Source organism: Arachis hypogaea, chromosome 5 (genome assembly GCF_003086295.3).
Source record: "Arachis hypogaea cultivar Tifrunner chromosome 5, arahy.Tifrunner.gnm2.J5K5, whole genome shotgun sequence".
NCBI lineage: Eukaryota > Viridiplantae > Streptophyta > Magnoliopsida > Fabales > Fabaceae > Arachis > Arachis hypogaea.
The window spans coordinates 99,882,102-99,902,113 of record NC_092040.1 but is presented as its reverse complement, the minus strand read 5'-3'; the positions used below and the strand labels follow the sequence as shown (position 1 = coordinate 99,902,113).

The 20,012-nt window shown below is 29.8% G+C and overlaps 1 protein-coding gene across 2 annotated transcripts; it reads left to right on the top strand.

Moving 5' to 3' along the window:
* The first annotated feature begins 5,603 nt into the window (after positions 1 to 5,603).
* On the top strand, positions 5,604 to 8,765 carry LOC112802238 (uncharacterized). Of its 2 annotated transcripts, XR_011882313.1 has the most exons (5): positions 5,604 to 6,693; positions 6,895 to 6,967; positions 7,049 to 7,173; positions 7,861 to 7,949; positions 8,076 to 8,765. XR_011882313.1 is itself a non-coding variant. In XM_029298460.2 (3 exons), exons 1-2 carry the CDS (start codon positions 6,013 to 6,015, stop codon positions 6,964 to 6,966), a joined length of 753 nt encoding a protein of 250 aa, XP_029154293.1. In that variant the 5' UTR covers positions 5,604 to 6,012; the 3' UTR covers position 6,967; positions 7,049 to 7,373. The 2 variants fall into 2 exon arrangements, 1 of the variants encoding a protein (XP_029154293.1); XM_029298460.2 differs by lacking the exons at positions 7,861 to 7,949; positions 8,076 to 8,765 and having other exon boundaries at positions 7,049 to 7,373.
* The last annotated feature ends 11,247 nt before the right edge of the window (positions 8,766 to 20,012 follow it).

Genomic DNA, 20,012 nt, shown 5'->3' with positions numbered 1-20,012 from the left:
AAATAATTGGTAAGTGCTCTTAATCTTGAATCTAATATGAATAATCAATTCATAACGTCTATAAGGTTCTTTTAATTTTTCCCATTTATATATTATCCACCATACTTATTTAAATATAGTATTTTTATCAAAAGATAATATGAAAGCTTTGCGTTATATATATATATATATATATATATATATATATATATATATATATATATATATATATATATATATATATATATATATATATATATATAGGATTTAGAGTTTAAGTAATATACTGTTTTAGTAAAAATGATATAAGAATACGAGAAATAAAAAAAATTAATAAAGGAAAAATTATATTTTTGGAAGAAAAAGTTTTAATTCACATATACTGAACTACTTTAAAATGGTAAAATTTTATAACAAACTTAAACATTAGTTTTCCAAATTCCAAGTCAATTTTGATTTCTAAAGGAGTTGAAAGTTGAAACCAAAATTCTGTTTGAATACTGATACCCAAGTGGACTCTCAGCTTGATAAAGTGGGAAAAAAAATCTTTTATGCAATTAAGATATGTTTAAGTACTTGAATCGTTTTCTTTAAACTGCAACTTGCAAATTTATTATTATTTTTCTAAAATCTAGATTTGATTATAAGTTATATGGATATAGAAATATAGTAAGTAAAATGAGAAGGAATATTTGAAACTTGAGGAGCTTTTCGTATCCACATTTTTTTTTCTTTCAATTTTTTTTTCTATCATCTATCTAAATAAAGTGTAAGAGCTCTTACCAAAGAGTTATTTTAAAGGTTTTAATTTGATGTGTACATAAATTAAAATACAATTCTCAAATAATTATTTTTGACATATGATCTTGTAAATATTGATAGAGAGAAAGAGAAAAAAAAGAGAGAGATTTCTCAATTAAACTTTTATCTGATTTTTTAAACTCTCTGATAATATATATATATATATATATATATATATATATATATATATATATATATATATATATATATATATATATATATATATATATATATATATATAATGCAATTATGACTAAATTATTCTTTACAATAATAACCTTGATGGCCAAGTGCAACGACCTTCTCAATTACATCAGTCAAGTTAATAAATGAACTCTAATTTAAACTTAACTAGTGATAAATATTAAATAATAAAAATTCCTAAAACTACACAAATAAGCACTTTCTTATGAGACTATATTATAACTTATGACAACTACTTATTTAACTTATTCTATCTTATTTATTCGCATTTATCAATTAGAAATATAACTCAATTCTTAAATTCATGAGAATATTTTAAAAATAAAAAATACTATTTACATGCTAAAATTAATTATCATGTATTTATATATAAATATATATATAATTTAATTCATTTTTAATGTATATTTTATATTTTAATATATTCTATTTTAATAATTAATTTTAATAGCTGATTTTTGTATACACCTAGAGATGACAATAAAATAAGTAGAGACAAATTTCTTTTTCTTTCAGACCCGTTCCATTCTACAATAACCTTCATAAAACTTGCTTCACTCTTATTCATGGATAACAAAAAACTAAACTTCTACCTGTTCCAACCCTACTTGCTTCTATAATTATTAAAATTTAATAAATAGAACTAAATTTTATAGCTATCATCACATATATAATATAAAGTAAAGTGAAAATTTAAAAATAATATAATATTATTAATTATTTTACATATTATATATATAATATTAAAATTATATATATACCGAAATAGATATTACCTAAACCCAAATCTATGTTCAAGACCCTACCTTAAATAGAGTAGGGACGAAGTAGGTATCTATGCAGGGATTGATGTATGTACATGAGTGTAGGGGCACTGCGATTTGAAATTTTTTTGAGTAGTATATAATAATAATATTTATTTATCCTCACTAAATTATTAAATTTGACCCTACAATAATTTTTTACTCAATTTTTGGTACTTCATAGTCAATTTAAAAATTTCATATTAGATGTCATTAGAATGATCAATTCTCAATTTAAATGAAATTTATGTTTTTTCTTATAAATTAACTCGAAAGAGTGTTATTTATCTTTTTTTTATATTAGTTTTAATTTTTTCTGTAACAACTATATTAATTGAAAGAATTTTTTTAACTATGAATCTCAATAAGAATTGACTTCTAATTATATAAGAAGTAAATTTTAAATAAGTATTTACTTATATATATGTAAAAGAAATACTACACATCAAAGTCTTTTTATGAACTAAGTCTAACCAACTTAAACAATAAAACTTAAAATAATATTAGTCATAACTGATTTTTGTTGTTTTGGACAAATTTGATTGGACTTAGTTAACAAGAAAATATGAATATGTAGCATTATCCTGTATAAAAAGACAGATATTTATAAGAGTAAAGTATATTTTTTGTCCCCGAAATTTGGCAAAAATTTTAAAAATACCTCTAAATTTTATTTTGTTTCAATTTTGTCCCAAAAGTTTTCGATTTGCATCAAATATACCCCTGGAGGCTAAATTTTCAAAAAATTTAAGACCAATATAACAATAATGCATGAAAATTGTGCTTGATTTGCTTGTGTTGAGGGGTTGTTCTTATGAAATTATTGTTGAATCGATCTTAAATTTTTTGAAAAATTAGCCGTTAAGGGTATATTTGATGCAAATCGAAAATTTTTGGGACAAAATAAAATAAAATAAAATTTAGGGATATTTTTGAAACTTTTGTCAAATTTTAAAAACAAAAAATATACTTTACCCTATTTATAAATGATTATTCTAGTATTTTAATTTGTAAAATTAGATATTATAAAAACTAATCATGTTATATTTATATCGAAAATAACTATCTATGTAATACACATTAAAAATAAATTAAACAATACATATATTTATATACAAATACATAATGATTAATAAATAATTTGATAACTAATTTTTATGTACATATAATATTTTTATTATAAAAATTATTATATATATATATATATATATATATATATATATATATATATATATATATATATATATATATATATTTGCTTCCACTATCAAAATTTTTTGGATTTATCACTCTACCTATGAATTTGAGTAATGTTACTATTCCTATATACATCTTCTATTAAAAATATACATCTATCCTAATAAGTTACTAAACCAATTTAGTTGGACTTATTTACTAAAAAAATTTGGCTATATATGATCATATCAATAAACGAAAATAGTGGACAAAAAAAAGATCAATTTTTAAAATTTAACTTTGAATAATATATTTTTATTATTTTCTGCTAATTGCTTACGCTTTAAAATAAGGGTAAATATATGATGAATTATTATGATTATAATACATGAAAAGTATTATACTTTTAGACGATATTATCTATTAATCAAAGTAAATTTTATGATGAATTAGACAATTATAATGCATGAAAAGTATTATGATTCTGCATAACAATATACGTGGTACCATTTGGATTGGATTTGAAGAAATAAAAGTATAAAACCAATCAAAATTTAAATATATAAGTCTGCAACTGAAATATTTTGACTGTTTCTGAAATTCATTGTAATACGATTTAGAGTTTTGATTTTGATTTGAAGGAGTAGGATGTCAATGGGGCAGGGGCGGAGGATGTCTCCCTACTCCTCATCCCACCTTTAGATTTGTTCTCTATTCCCGTCTCTATTTTCTGCTGTAGGAGAATATTGCTCCCCATCCCCATTTTTCACGGAGTCCCATTCTCTACGAAGACCTCATTTCTCATCTATATAATAGTTCTAACTAATTATTAATTTCCATATGAATAGAGCTGCAAGTATCTATCTTATACAAAAACTGCAAAATTTTATACAAAAAGTCTAAATGACACGATGGTGACTTCTTTTGAAATAATGCAATGGGGGGACGCAACGACGAGCCAAAGAAAAAAGCAGTGGACGAGGTGGGTGACACGGCAACAGAGATGAGAATGGACACGACGGAAGAGTTACGAAAAGGATCACCGCAAATAGAAATTACGACGCGGTAAGGGTGATAGCACGGTGAGGTGTGGCGATGCGGTGAGAAAGGTGACGAAGAGGTGGTTGCAGAGAGATTTGATGGAGTATGGACAGCCTTAGAAATCTTTGAATTGAAGAAGGGTTATGCAAATAAAGATTAGGAGTTTTGAGTTTCTATATATATATATGTGTGTGAGAAATGACTAAAAAATATATATGAGAAATAAATTATTAAAAATAATTCAAGGAATTCATAAATTTCGGGGAATAGCGGAGACGGGGCAGGAATCCCCGCTCGGATCCCCGCGTCTGCTTCGAGAGAATTTTGTCCCCCATCCCCATTTAGGGCAGTCCCTGCAGGAATTTCTGCGTCTCGGAGAATTTTGCTATCCCTGAAAGAGATGAACTTTGAACTCAAATTTTAATATAGTGTTTGAATAATTTGTTTTATATTAAAAATCTTCGGTATTATCTAATTACATAGGTTTAACGTTTAAGTAACTATAATAATATTATTGTATGAGATATGTATTGGGCATAATTACTTTGTAATTTTAATCAACTCTCTGTTATCTTAATTAATATGTAATTTATTTTAATTAGTTGATTTTTTATCTAATCACTAATTATATTACTAATTTGTGTGGCTTAAATTTAACTAAAATTAATTTATTTTTTCTATAAGTTTTTATATAATTTTTAGAAGTGTTAACAACTTCCTAATCTCTCAAATCTTTTTTTGCCATTTTTAAAAAAATTGAAAAAAAAAAGACTTCTCTAATAACCGTAGCTCTTCTCTCTTCGTCATGTAGAGCCATTTCACATGCATACTTGCACAAAATAAATAAATAAATAAAGTGTCAATTATAGTTTTACATAAGTCGAAGCTACAATATCTTCATTCAAAACGGGAGAGATGCTTTAGCAACTCATTCAAATTTTTGTCCGACTTTGAGGTTGTAACTTGTAACACATGTTGACATCTATCCAACGATTGTAAACCAAAAAAAAAAAAAATGGAAGAGAGAAGAGATGATAAAAATTTAGATACTTATCTTTATATAAAATTATTAATTAAAAATTATTAAATAATAATTTAGTTAAATATATTAAATTATTTATTAATTTTTAATTAAAAACTTTAAATTAAATTAACTGTACGTGAGTTTTCACTAAAAATAAAAAATGAGAATTTTATTTTTTTCTTAATTTTTTTAAAAATGCCAAAGAAGATTTGGGAGATTAGGAGTTGTTAATATTTTAAAAAATTACATAAATACTCACATTAAAAAATAAAGTAATTACAAAGTGATTTTTATCAATTATTATGGTTAGAATATTAATGTTAGTTAAATTTAAGCGACTCAGGTTAGTAATATAATTAGTGATTAGATAAAAAAAAATAACCAATTAAAATTCAACATGTCGTAAAAGATAAATTATATATGAATTATAAGAGGATAAAGGTAGACTAAAATTCATCTAATTATTTAGTCATCAAATCTAAAATTCTAAGCTTGTATTAAATTAAATTAAGTGCAGTTTAGTTTTGAACCAAAAAAAAAAAAGGAAAGACAAGACAAAATCCAGGATCCACAATAACAAAAACATGGTTTTGGTTTGCTTTTGTAACTACATAAAAAATTTTAGCCGAACGTTAAACGGAACACACATCTCTCTCTCTCTCTCTCTCGCAAAGCCTCTGTTTCTAACTCTGTCGCTGTCATTCTAACACCCTTTCTCTCCATTCTGCAAATTCACATCTTCTGCTTCTTCTTCTTCAATTTCCAACCGCTATCAAAATAACCACTCCCCCAACGCACACAATTCCCACACTGAAAACAAATAAAACCGAAGAAAAAGCCATAACTTTATCACACACCAATAAAAAACTCGAAGAGAATTCACTGAAGAAGCTCAAAATACAACCACACACGCATCAAACCAATCAACACACTGTCAAAACGATTATCAAGAACAAAAGGGGTCATCATCAATATTGTTCTGCCATGGGTATGGTACCTGAGAGATCAAAGCCACTTCACAACTTCTCCTTGCCATGCTTGAAATGGGGTTCTCAAAAGTTCCTAAGATGTGTCAACGCTCCCTCCAACATCACCATCAACAGCGATAACAATAACCCTTCTCAACCTTCTTCTTCTTCTCCTGATCGCAGATCCTCGCGCCTCCAACCCAAACCCCAAATCAACCAAATTGAACCTTCTAGACTCCCCAAGAGAAAATCCAACCAAAACTTTGATGGGGTACCAGGGAAGAAGCTCAAAGTTTCGAACTTTGAGGATGGAGGGGGAGGAGCAGGAGGAGGAGGAGAAGAAGGTGGTGGTGCAAATGGTGATGGTGGTGGTGTTTCTAATAGGCCTTGGAATTTGAGGACAAGGAGAGCTGCTTGCAAGGCACCACCGTCACCATCACCATCACCACAAGCACAAGCACTGATAACACAAACGGCATCAGCACCCCATGATGAAGAGCGCAATAAGTTATTTGATGTTGGTGGTTCTTCTTATTTTCAAGTGAAGGATAAGAAAGTGGTGATGATGAATGAGAGAGCCAAGTTCTCAGTTTCTCTCTCCAAGGAAGAGGTTGAACAAGATTTCTGGGGATTGGTTGGGACTAGGCCTCCTAGAAGACCTAAGAAGAGGCCTAGAATTGTTCAGAGGCAATTGGATGTAAGTAGTGAAACACTATCATGTTATGATATGGAAATTGAAATGATTTTCTTTCATTTAAATTTTCACTTTTTCTTTTTGTGCTGTGAGTTATGAGAAAAATTCATGAAAATTCTTGTTGCTGGTGTTTTGCATAAGTTATCGGATGCCTTATGTATACTAATTGCATTGTACTTTTGCTGTTTGAAAAATGCATTGCAGACACTATTTCCGGGGTTGTGGCTGACTGAGGTTAATGCAGATTGCTACAAAGTGGCTGAAGTTCCTGAATGAGGTAAGTTTAGTCATTGCTTTTATGGCAGCTGTGAATTTCAGTTGGATCACTAACTAGATTTTATGGTCAATGGTTATGCAGGGAGGACATGATGGCGAAACGGGACTCCGGATGTCCCAAATGCCATTCTTGCTGACTTCTTACACCTTGTGACATAAATAATGGTAATTGGTAACCTACCAAGTCAAAACCATCTATGTAAAAAGGTTGTTTTCAATAATCCTGTAAGTTTTTAATTTTGCTGTTCTTTATCTGAATGTAGTAACTTGTAGATCTATTGATGAACAATGTTACCTTCTTCAATTTGCCATCAAATTATAGGATCCCACTGTAGTAGTTTTTACCTTTACCATTGCTCTCAGTACATAGTAAGAGTAACTAATAAAGCTTCTGGCTTTCCTCAAAATTTGGAGTCATCGATTCGCTGCTTATCCATCGCAAACAAATTTGATCTTCTCCATAGCAGAAATGTGAATAAGGTGATAAGCTATACTGAACTAGAAATATGCTTCAGGAAGCTATTAACAAGATCAGAATCTGTTTAGTTCAATTTCGATATGGTACTGAGAAGTTATATTTTATACGGCACTAATTTTTACCTGGTTTGAAGATGGAAAAATTGGCATATACGGATAGCTTAACATGTACTAGTGACTTTTGGTTACACACATTAATATGGTTAATGCATTCTTCTTTGTAATAGAAGAAAATAGAAATAGAGAATGCAAGGTTTTGATCAATTGTTAATCAAAACTCATCTACTTTTGTTACTAAGTTTTGCATTCTACACATGGAACCTGGCATAGAAGCTTGCCAAACAAAGGTCTAGAATTATTGAGTTAAAGAAGTGCTGCAAGTTCTAATGGTTACATGGTTGACTTTTTTTAACTTAGAAACCAATGGATTTGAGCCATTGTTGAAGTTGGATAAGGAAGCCATTTCTGTGAGAGACAAGATCAGCAGTTGTTCCGAGAAGGAACAGGTAAAAACTCGCAATCTGTTTTCCTCTCAGCTACTGCATTACCATTGAAGATCTTCCTGCTCTGAGCCATTGCCATAAGCCAATATTTCATTTCACCCATTATTGTTTATTGCATCTGATAAACAGGAAAACAAATCTGTTGAGTGCAAGCAATATGATGGATGATTAAGGGTTCTTTTTTTGTGTGTATAAAGTGGAAATTATCAATAATTTCCCTTTTAATTTCTCTGAGCTTCAGAAATCCTGCTAGGTGGTGGAGTTTATCTGAACTGTCATTGCAGGTGAAACAGTTTTTCTTTTTTGCTTTGGTCAAAACCACAGGTATCCTATTCCTCCGGCCTGAGGCAATCCAGCTTGACTCAGGTAGGGCCACTCGCCACTCCGATGGAGAATCTCTCCCTTCCAAGTTTTAACTTGGTTGCGTAAGGCATACCCATAGGACTTGAATCCAAGTATCCAAGTCCTTTTGGAAGCAGTTAATGCTTGTTGTGAAGTGGCACTTCTATCTGTTGCTGTGATCATAATTTGTTGAAACTCTTGTGTCATTTTCATGTTAGCATATGATTACTTAAGGCCTATTTAGCAATTCAAGTACTTTCTAGTGATGAAAGTTCTTGAGTAGCTCTAAAAGATCTCAATTCTCAAGTAATTTCTGAAGGAATTGGACAGTTGAACGTTTTGTATTGGATGGCATGGTTCTTGAACATCATCTGTTTTGTGCTGAGGAATCGAATCAATGGCTATCTAAAATATTGGATCATGTAAAAACTATGAAACATGTTTGTTTATGTACTACATTTTTTTTCTTCTCTCTAACCGAGAGTCCCTTATAGAGTGAGTATACGAAGTAGGGCTGGAGGTGACTCAGGCAAGCTCAATAGCCAGCTCGAACTCGACTCATTAATAGTTCGATAAGCTGAACTCGTGAGTTGGTGAGCCATGTTTGAGTCCGGAATTGAGCTCATAAATTAAATGAGTCGAACTTGAGTTTGGATAAGCTCAGCTCATTAGCTCGTGAGCTGGCTCGATTATATATATAGCTAAATTGTTCAGAATAGAAGAGAATAAGAGAGACACATTTATATATTAATGTTCTCAATTATTTAAAATTTTATAGTAATTTTTTATATATAATTTTGATGTATGACATAAATAAAAATTTATAATTCATAGATAAACAATATATAAAATTAAATTTTTGTAATATTTTTTATATATATGTTATAATTTATTGATATAGAATTATAAATTTTATTGATATAGAATTATAAATTATATTTCTGTTATTTGAGTCGGTTTGTGAGTTCGAACTGGCTCACAAATTGGCTTGTGAACTCGAATTAGTTCGTGAGCTTTCGGCAAACCAAGCTTAAACTTAAAAAATAGATTAGATTGTTAATGAGTTAAAATATGAGTAAGCTCAATTTGTCTGAGTTGGACTTAAACTTGGTCTAACTCGATTCATTTCTAATCCTAATACTAAGGATATAAACATAGAATGTTTGTTTTGTTGGGAAAAAAATTTATTTAAGCTTTCAATATATTGAATAAATCTATTAAAAGATTTCCATTAACATTCATTAAGGCACTAGCTGTCAAAAGTCAAAACCGAAATTGTATTATCAAGAAAGATGAGTATTATTATTCCTTTGGTTCTTCATTTTTTATTTCTTATCATAAACATGGGTGAGTTTTAGCTTGCACATGGCAGGGTTCAGTGCTGTACGCGTGACAAATTTTGGTGGTGTGGCAAAAAATTCCTTGCTTTATTACCGGAGAACTTGTTTATGGGTTTAGGGAGAAATTGTTTGTTCTACCACATGAGTTTTATTTCGAAAATAACAAAAATTTGTATTGGATATTGGGCCAATAAAAAATGTAGCATAAAATGGTTTTAGAAAGGTTATTGGGCCTTCTATTGTTAACAACCCATAATAAATTATTTTAGAAGGTCATATGCTACAAGTATCCAAGGCCTATGTTTTAAATGAAAAAGAAGCCTCTAGATCCATTAGGTTCAACATATATTTGCAGTTTCTCATGTGAGAGCTGTATTTTTCAGTTTTCATTCTTGTCTTGTTATTACTTATTATTAGTTTGACATGGTAAATGAAGAATTTAATTTTGATAGGGTAGTTTTATACCTATATACAATTACGTAGCGTTACATCAGTAAAAATAACTATTTTTAATATTGATCACGTGAATGGTCATCTAAAAGAACAGATGGTACGACTGTGTAAAATATTTTACATTATTAGTGTATCAAAATTGAACTCGATAAAAGAAATATTACTATTCTTTTTAAATGAAATAGGTAATGATCCATAAAAAAAAAGGTAACGATAGAAATTAAGATAAATAAATTTTTAATTGAATTGAATTAAAACTATATTTTGATTTATAAAAACCAAAATGATTCAAAAAATCTAAGATTTTGTTTCTTTTTAATTTTCGGTATGCGTAATTTTTGTTTTTTGTTTTTCTGTTATGATTCCTTTTATTAATAGGCCAAGAAAATATAATAATAATAATAATAATAATAACAATAATAATAATAATAATAATAATAATAATAATAATTGTTCCCACTACTTTTATCTATAATAAATACGGTGTTAAATAATTTTACTTTATAGATAAAAAATAATGTTAGGTATATAAAAAAAATTCTGTTACCAATTAGTCACTATATATAAAGATATATATGTAATAATTTATAAAAAAATATTATATTACTATAAATAATTTTAATTATTTATTTCAGATTTAGACATAAAACATTTCACAACTTTGCCTTCTTTTTTTTCTTGTTTACGGTCTATTCCAATGGACTAGCCCAAACTGCAAATAATCGGATCCCAACTGAATGAATGAACTCTTCTATAGATTCATCTGTCTAAAAGAGGATAAAATTGTAATTAATATTTTTATTCTTGACCGTTAAATAATATATCAATGGTTTAATGGTTGGAAATAATTTTAAGTGTACTAAGTACATCTGTATTCTAATAATTTTAATTATTAATTTTAATTATAAAAATATATATAATATACATTAATTAAAATTAATAGTTAAGATTATTAGAACTCCAGTATTTCAAGTATATTTAAATTTTTTTTTTTATGATTATACTAAACATTTAGACACTTATCTGTATCAGAAGTTAGAGGTAAATGCTTTATTTTTTTCTGTCAGGCTAAAAGGGTAACTTTTAACCTGTACCTGATAAAATAAGGTAAAACATTCACCTCAGTGTTATAGTTATCAAAATCAAACCAGTTAGTAAAGTTATTGGGTCATTAGGTTAGTGGTTTAATCGATGGGTCAGTTGTCGAACCGTTTAACTCGGTAATAATTAAATAAATATATAAAATTATAATACAATATTTATTAAAAAATAAAAATTAGTATTTAGTATTTTATATTATTTAAATTTAAATAAATTATATCTAAATTTCATTAGCTTATTACTTTAATATATATATATATATATATATATATATATATATATATATATATATATATATATATATATATATATAAATTATTAGCCTTTAACATACGAACTAGTGTATGGTTGTAGGCTGAGCATTTTCATGTGAATTTTGTTATTATATATTTTATTATTAGTCTATAATTTTTAAAGAAGAATGTCTAGTTTAGTGGTAAGGGTGCTGAGGCTTTTCCATAAGGTTCCTAGTTTGAGTCCAAGGTATTATGTTTTTTTGAATTAATTCGCAAGGTGCTTCTACTGTGATCCAGTATGTCCGGCTAAAACCGCACCGATTCGCGTTGAACCATCCGATTTTCAACGAATTTGACCGCTGTAATTAATTATAGAAACAATTTGTATCATAAATCGAACCGGCCAAACCATCGATTTATCGAATTTTCAGTCGAACTGGTCGGTTCTGTCCGGTTCTAATAACTATGCTCAGTGCTGTCACACTTATATTGTCAACACTTAGCACAAATTTGAGTGGGGTGGCAAAAATTTTCCTGATTTGTTACCAGGAAACTTGGTTATGAGTTTAAAAAAAAATTGTTTATTCTCCCAGACGTGGGGGTTTATTTCATAAATAAGAAAAGCTTGTGTTGAATATTAGACCAATAAAAAATATATCAGAAATTTTTAAAAAGTGTATTGGGCCTTCTATTGTTAACAACCCAGAATTAATTGTGTTTGAAGGTCTTATATAGTCTCTTCAAACGGTGAAATGTCCAACTCTATAAGACGTCATTTAGCCCCCTATCTCCGACATAAGGTATATTATTTTTGCATCCAATAGCACTAACATATCGCCACCATGTTTTTTTTTCCCTAGAAAAAGTAATAAACATCCATGTTAAGTGTTAACCATTTGTCATGAAATCTTATCATCCTTCTATACCTTTGTATGACAACCACATGACAACTTATATTATTGGCACAAATTTCCATTTTCTGCATAACATCATCCCATACGCTTGTGTTTATAGTCTAATTAATCTATCTTCATCAAACCATATATATTCCACTTCCCAAATAGACCCATGGTGAAGAAAATTATAGCAACTTATAATAGATTTGTGACAACAATCCTATAACTCAGTACCTCTTTATTTTTTCCATTGCTTTAATTGGATATTAGCATGAACTGCATGTGTACAAAGATAAAATTAAATTAATTAATTAATTAAAGTTTTAGAGAAATTATTAATTATTGTATATATTTTTATCCTTCTTAATTATGATATACACAAGAATTTTTCTATGCAATAAAAAGTTTTGGACATTACATATAAAGAAATATAATTGTCACTTAGGTAGTATTTGGTAGAGAGATAGAGATTGAAAGATTGAAACCGAAAAACAGAGATTAAGAGACAGAGACTGAAATAAATCTTAGTAGTCTGTTTGGTATAAATTGGGAGACAGAAATTAAAACAAGAATAAAAATTTAATTTAATTTGTACAAAAGAGTAAAATTGGAATTAATTAATTGAAATGAGAGTATTTTAGATATAAAATGTTATTAAAGTTTCAGTCTCTGTCTCTACAAATTTCAGTCCTCTGTGTTTTCACTTGTTGGAATTATTGAATTACTGACATTTTGGAGATAAAGACAAAAATTTTAATACCAATTTCTGAACCAACAAACATGATATTGAGTCACAATCTTCCAATCTCTGTCTCAGTTTCTCAAAACAAACGCTAACTTACAATTCATGTGCGACAAAAGTTTTGGACATTAATTAATTAAATAAAAGCTTGCTTTTGAATTATAAGATTAATGGGATAGATATTAGGACAAACACGGAAGCGAAAAGAATGCAATAATTTGCCAATTAGTAAAATTAGGGAGATAAAAAATAATTAATTTAAACTGTCTAAATTTATTTTATTTATTATTTATTTAATATAATATATATATATTAAATAAAATAAAAAATAATAAATTTTGATAAATTCTTGCTAATATTTTTTTGTTATTAAATATTTTTGTTTGTCAATCAAATAATATTTTAAAAATAATAAAAAATTAGTCTAAATAATTTAAAATAATCTTATTTAATATTAATGAATTATTGTTAAAATAATTATATATAATTTTAAATATAATAAATATATAATTATAAATATTATATTATATAACATAATTTTAATATTATCTCTCAAATATTGATGTTTATCAATTAATATATAAATTTGACATAAAAAATATAATAAATAAAATCGATGATGTTATAAAATAACTAAATAAATAAATAAAGAAGAGGTAACAAACATAAAATATAAAGAGAAGGAAAGAAGTATTGCAACATAAAGAGAGAGAGAATTGTTTATTGTTTTTGTGTGTGTATATTCCTTTTGCCTCAATACATGTATTTATAGGCACATAAGAGGTAGCATATTCAACTCTTATTAAACTCATATCTCTTGAGAATGTGAGCCGCCCATATTAAATGATGGTCATCCACCTCATTTGATCTTATCACAACACCCCCCTTGGATGACCAGTTAGGATTATTGCCTCGTTAAAACCTTATTAAAGAAAACCCAATGGGGAAAAAAACTTTAGTGAAGGAAAAAGAGTACAATATCCTTTGTGATAGGGACTGCCTCATTAAAAACTTTGTCAAGAAAAACCCAATGGGAAAAAACCTGACTAAGGAAAAAAGAGTACAGTCTCCCCCTCTTGTCGACATCATTTAATGTCTCGAAATCGGCGCATCCCAATTTCATGTACCAATCTTTCGAAGGAGGATTTTGGGAGTGACTTTGTAAATAAATCTGCCAGATTGTCACATGAGCGAATTTGTTGGACATCAATTGTCCCTTGATTTTGAAGATCAATTGTTCCAGCATCTGCATAGCCAACTAATTGTGACTTGGATCCATAGGGATAAAACAATCCCATATCAACTGTTCCATGAAGATATCGAAAGATCTCTTTGATTCCACTCCAATGTCTTCTGGTCGGAGAGGAACTATATCTTGCTAGTAAATTCACCGCGAATGATATGTCAGGTCGCGTATTATTGGCAAGATACATTAGCGCTCGAATGGCACTAAGATATGGTACTTCAGGACCAAGGATATCTTCATTCTCTTCTTTATGACGGAATTGATCCTTTTCCATATCCAAAGATCTTACGATCATTGGGGTACTTAATGGATGTGACTTATCCATATAAAATCTTTTCAAGATCTTCTCTGTGTATGTCGCTTGATGAATAAATATCCCATTTTTTGTATGCTCGATCTACAGGCCGAGACAAAATTTAGTCCTTCCAAGATCTTTCATCTCAAACTCTTCCTTTAGAGTTTTTATAATTGTTGGAATCTCTTCAGGAGTTCCAATGATATTTAAATCATCAACGTACACAGCAATTATAATGAATCCAGATGCGGATTTCATTATGAAAACACATGGACAAATATCATTTTTGAATCCATTTTTGGCCAGATACTTAGTAAGACGATTATACCACATTCGTCCAGATTGTTTTAGACCGTATAAAGATCTTTGCAATTTAACTGAGTATAACCCCTGTGAATATTCATTGGATGGTTTAGATATCTTTAGTCCTTCAGGGACTTTCATATAGATATCCCGATCTAATGAGCCGTATAAATAGGCTGTTACCACATCCATTAAATGTATATGCAGTTTATGATATGAACATAAACTAACCAAATAACGCAATGTTATCGCATCCACTACAAGGGGAATACGTTTCTTCATAATCTATACTGGGCCTTTGTGAAAAACCTTGTGCCGCCAGTCGGGCTTTATACCGCATAACTTCATTTTTCTCATTTCGTTTTCTCACAAATATCCACCGGTATCCAACAGGTTTTACATCTTCTGGTGTACGGACTACAGGTCCAAAGACTTCACGTTTTGCAAGTTAGTCTAACTCAGCCTTCATGGCTTCTTTCCATTGCCCAATCATTCCTTTGTCGACATTCTTCGACTGGTCTTGGCTCAAGATCCTTACTTTCATGCATGATATTCAATGCCACATTATATACAAATATTTCATTGACAATTGTCTTATTTCGGTCCCATTTCTCTCCTGTAAAGACATAATTTATCGAGATCTCGTCATTTTCACAATTTTCAGGTACCTGAACATCTTCTGGCGTTATATCAGAATTTTGGACAACTGCAGGTGTCTTTACTATGTCTTTTTCAACAGGAATAATATTTACCTCTTTTCTCTTTCGAGGATTTTATCTTTGGAACCGACAGGCCTGTCACACTTCTGGCGTGTATTTGCTTCAGTGGCTATTTGTCCTACTGGGACGTCAATTCGAATTGGAGCATTTTCTGCCCTGCCACGCTTCTGGCGTGAATTTGCTTCAGTGGCTACTTGTCCTACTGGGACATCAATTCGAATTGGGGCATTTTCCGCTGGTATATAAGATTTGGTTATCCTTTTTGTATCGGAAAATGCATCAGGCAATTCATTTGCTATTCTTTACAAATGTATAATCTTTTGAACTTCTAGTTCACATTGCCTTGATCGAGGATCTAAAGGCATCAACGATGATGCATTCCAATTAAGTTCCTTTTCAGGAAGCTTATTCTCTCCCCCTAATGTTGGAAATTTTGATTCATCAAAATGACAATCCGCAAACCGGGCTTTAAATACATCTCCCGTTTGTATCTCAAAATACCTCACTATAGAGGGAGAATCATATCCAACATATATCCCAAATTTTCTTTGGGGTCCCATTTTGGTACGATTAGGTGGTGCAATGGGAACATATATCGCACACCCAAATATTCTTAAATGGAAGACATTTGGTTGCTGGTCAAAAGCTAATTGCATAGGAGAGAACCGATGGTAACTCGTTGGCCTCAAACGAATAAGTGTTGCGGCATGTAAAATAGCATGCCCCCAAACCGAAGTTGGGAGATTTGTTCTCATAAGTAAGGGTCTAGCAATCGATTGGAGGCGTTTAATAAGTGATTCTGCTAACCCATTTTGTGTGTGAACATAAGTTACTGGATGTTCAACACTTATTCCATTAGCCATACAATAAGCATCAAATGCTTGGTAAGTAAATTCACCAGCATTATCAAGACGAATTGCTTTGATTGGATTTTCTGGAAATTGTGCTTTTAATCGAATAATTTGAGCTAGTAATCTCGCAAACGCCAAGTTGCGAGAAGATAATAAGCACACATGTGACCATCTCGAAGATGCGTCTATTAGGACCATAAAATATCTAAAAGATCCACATGGTGGATGAATAGGTCCACATATATCACCTTGAATCCTTTCTAGGAATTCAAGGGACTCAAATCTAATCTTTACTGGTGATGGCCTTAAAATTAACTTCCCTTGAGAACATGCAGCACAACAAAATTCACTAGATTTAAGAATCTTCTGGTTCTTTAGTGAATGTCCATGAGGGTTTTCAATAATTCTCCTCATCATGGTTGTTCCCAGATGACCCAATCGGTCGTGCCAAGTTATGAATTCATTTGGGCTAGTAAACTTCTGGTTTACAATGACATGTGATTCAATTGCACTAATATTGGTATAATACAATCCAGATGAAAGTAAGGGTAACTTTTCTAATATAACTTTCTTATTTGAATCATGAGTTGTGATACATAAATACTCATGATTTCCCTCATTCATTGTCTCAACATGATATCCATTTCGGCGAATATCTTTGAAGCTCAACAAGTTCCTCAGAGACTTGGTAGATAATAGTGCATTATTTATTATAAATTTTGTTCCTCCAGGAAACAAAATTATAGCTTTTTCGGAGCCTTCAATCACATTGCCTGAGCCAATAATAGTATTAACATACTCTTCTTTTGGCACAAGATGGGTAAAATATATATCACTTTTAAGAATAGTGTGTGAACTTGCACTATCCGCAAGGCAAATATCTTCAAAATATGTCCTTGCCATTTTTCTTCAAAAACTAATAATAATAATAATAAAATGAGTAAAAGTACATGCACAGTAAAATTATTCACATGAATACTTAACAAACACATACATATATCAAATTATTCAATCATTGATCAAATAGCCAATATCTCCTTCAAAATCCTTAAAGAAATTAGATACATCATAATGAGTGGTGGAATTTTCATTATTTGAAACAAAATTTGTTTCTTTCTCTTTGTCATCCTTTTTCAAGAATGCTTAATAAAGATCAACAATGTGCCTTGGGATACGACAGGTACGTGACCAATGGCCCTTTCCACCACAACAGAAGCATTTATCCTCAATTGATTTACTTTGCCCATTGTTTCTTTCTTTATCCCACTTCTGGTGAGATCCTTTCTTATGAACATAATTTCTTTTCCTTCCATAATTTTTTCTTGTTATCAAAATCTTGCCATTTACCTCTTCTGGAGTTATAATTTGCCGCATTTACTTCAGAAAATGGGGCGGCGCCAACTGGACGCGCTTCATGATTTCTCAAAAGTAACTCATTGTTGCATTCAGCAACAAGAAAGTAAAAAATTAATTCAAAATACTTTTTAATTTCATTTTCTCGATACTGCTACTGCAGGAGCACATTCGAGACATGGAAGGTCGAGAAAATTTTCTCTAACATATCGGGCGTGAGGAAGTATCACCGATTTTTTATGATTGTACCTTTCTTCAAGGTCATTCCACAGATCTGCAGGATCTTTTAATGTGGGATATTCATTTTTCAATCATACTTCAAGATGATAACGGAGGAAAATCATAGCTTTGGCTTTATCCTTCTGGGATGTATTATTTTCAGCCTTAATGGTATCTTCAAGATCCATTGAATTAAGATGGATTTTAACATCTAGTACCCATGATAAATAATTGTTTCCAGATATATCAAAAGCATTATATTCAAGATGAAAGAGATTCGACATAATAAAAATTTGTTACCTGGAGTCTTCCTAAAACTTCGTTAGAGTTTCGTGCTGATAACGTGTTATAAAATAACTAAATAAATAAATAAAGAAGAGGTAACAAACATAAAATATAAAGAGAAGGAAAGAAGTATTGCAACATAAAGAGAGAGAGAATTGTTTATTGCTTTTGTGTTTGTATATTCCTTTTGCCTCAATACATGTATTTATAGGCACACAAGAGATAGCATATTCAACTCTCATTAAACTCATCTCTCTTGAGAATGTGAGCCGCCCATATTAAATGATGGTCATCCACCTCATTTGATCTTATCACAACAGATGATCCGTTCTTAACCAATTTGTAAAAGTGACACAAATTTGTATAACAAACATAATAAATTTGCCTTCTTTTTTTTCTGGTTAGCATTATGTACAATGGACTAGCCCAAAACTAGATAACTGAGCCCAACCCATTGGATGAACTCTTCCATATGCTTATTTGTTCAACAAAGGATAACATTGCAATTAATACTTTTTATTTACTGCGTTAAACAATATACTAATAGTCTAATGGTCATACTAAAATTTATCAAATAATAGGATACCTACACATTTATCTGTATCAGCAGTGAGAGGTGAATGCTTTACCTTTTTCTGCCAGGTACAAGCTAAAATCGCCCGGCTAAAACTCACCCACAAATAGGGGTGGCAAGCGGGAAAATTCGCCCCACCAGAAGTCTGTCTTTGGCGGACTGGTCTGTCCCGTCCCGTCTATTGAAGTAGTCCCAGAATCTCATTCCGCCCCTCCTAACGGCGGGTTGGTGGGTTGACGGACTAAGCCCACCAAATATTTTTTTATTTTTAATTATTAAATAATATATATAAAGGCATAAAATTTTATTTCAGTTTTTATTTTTTTTTATTTTTAACTATTATAATTTCTAAAGGCATAAAAAATTATAATTTTATATTCACAAATCTTAAAGTCTTTGTAATTATAAATATCTAATAAACATAATTATAAATCAAGTTTTTATCCAAAACATAATTATAAATATTGTCTCTAAAACAAAATAAACATAATCCAGAACACTCAATTTTCATCTTCATTCTCTTGTAAGTTGGGTTGGGAGAAGTTGGATTTTGACAAAAAAATATAAAAATACCCCTTACTAAAAAATACTAAATCTGGCAGGAAAGTCCGCCCCGTCCCTTTAAAACTTGTGGTTTAAGCAGTGTAGATTAGATGAACTTTTGTTATTTGACAATTTCAATTTTTTAGCTCGACTCAACTTTTTTGGCGAGTTACACGACCGGTCCGACAAATTTAGGCCCGTTTGTCACCCTTACCTATAAGCATGAGTTTCCTTTTCTGTTTTTTGTAAACAGTTAGTCATGAATGTTTGGATTATATTATGAGAAAGTCATATAGACATATATCAGTATTTTGACTATTTTCAATTAAATCTACTCAATACTTAATTATTAAAAAATATATAATTTTGTATTATTAGATATATCTTATACCACTAAAATATTAATGATAATTAATTGATAACTATAAATTATAAAATAGGTTGATCTCCTAATACTACCGTTAATATTATCTAATGTATAAATAAGATATGTCTAAAATAAACACAATAACTTTGTGTTTATTGAATGTGTCACTTTTTTTAAACCATTGAATTTTATTAAATATAA

Excerpts from the sequence above, each read along its gene's own strand:
- LOC112802238 (XM_029298460.2), top strand. The coding sequence starts at position 6,013 with ATGGGTATGGTACCTGAGAGATCAAAGCCACTTCACAACTTCTCCTTG. Across the intron at positions 6,694-6,894 it reads TTGTTCAGAGGCAATTGGAT|ACACTATTTCCGGGGTTGTG; the intron begins GTAAGTAGTGAA and ends AATGCATTGCAG.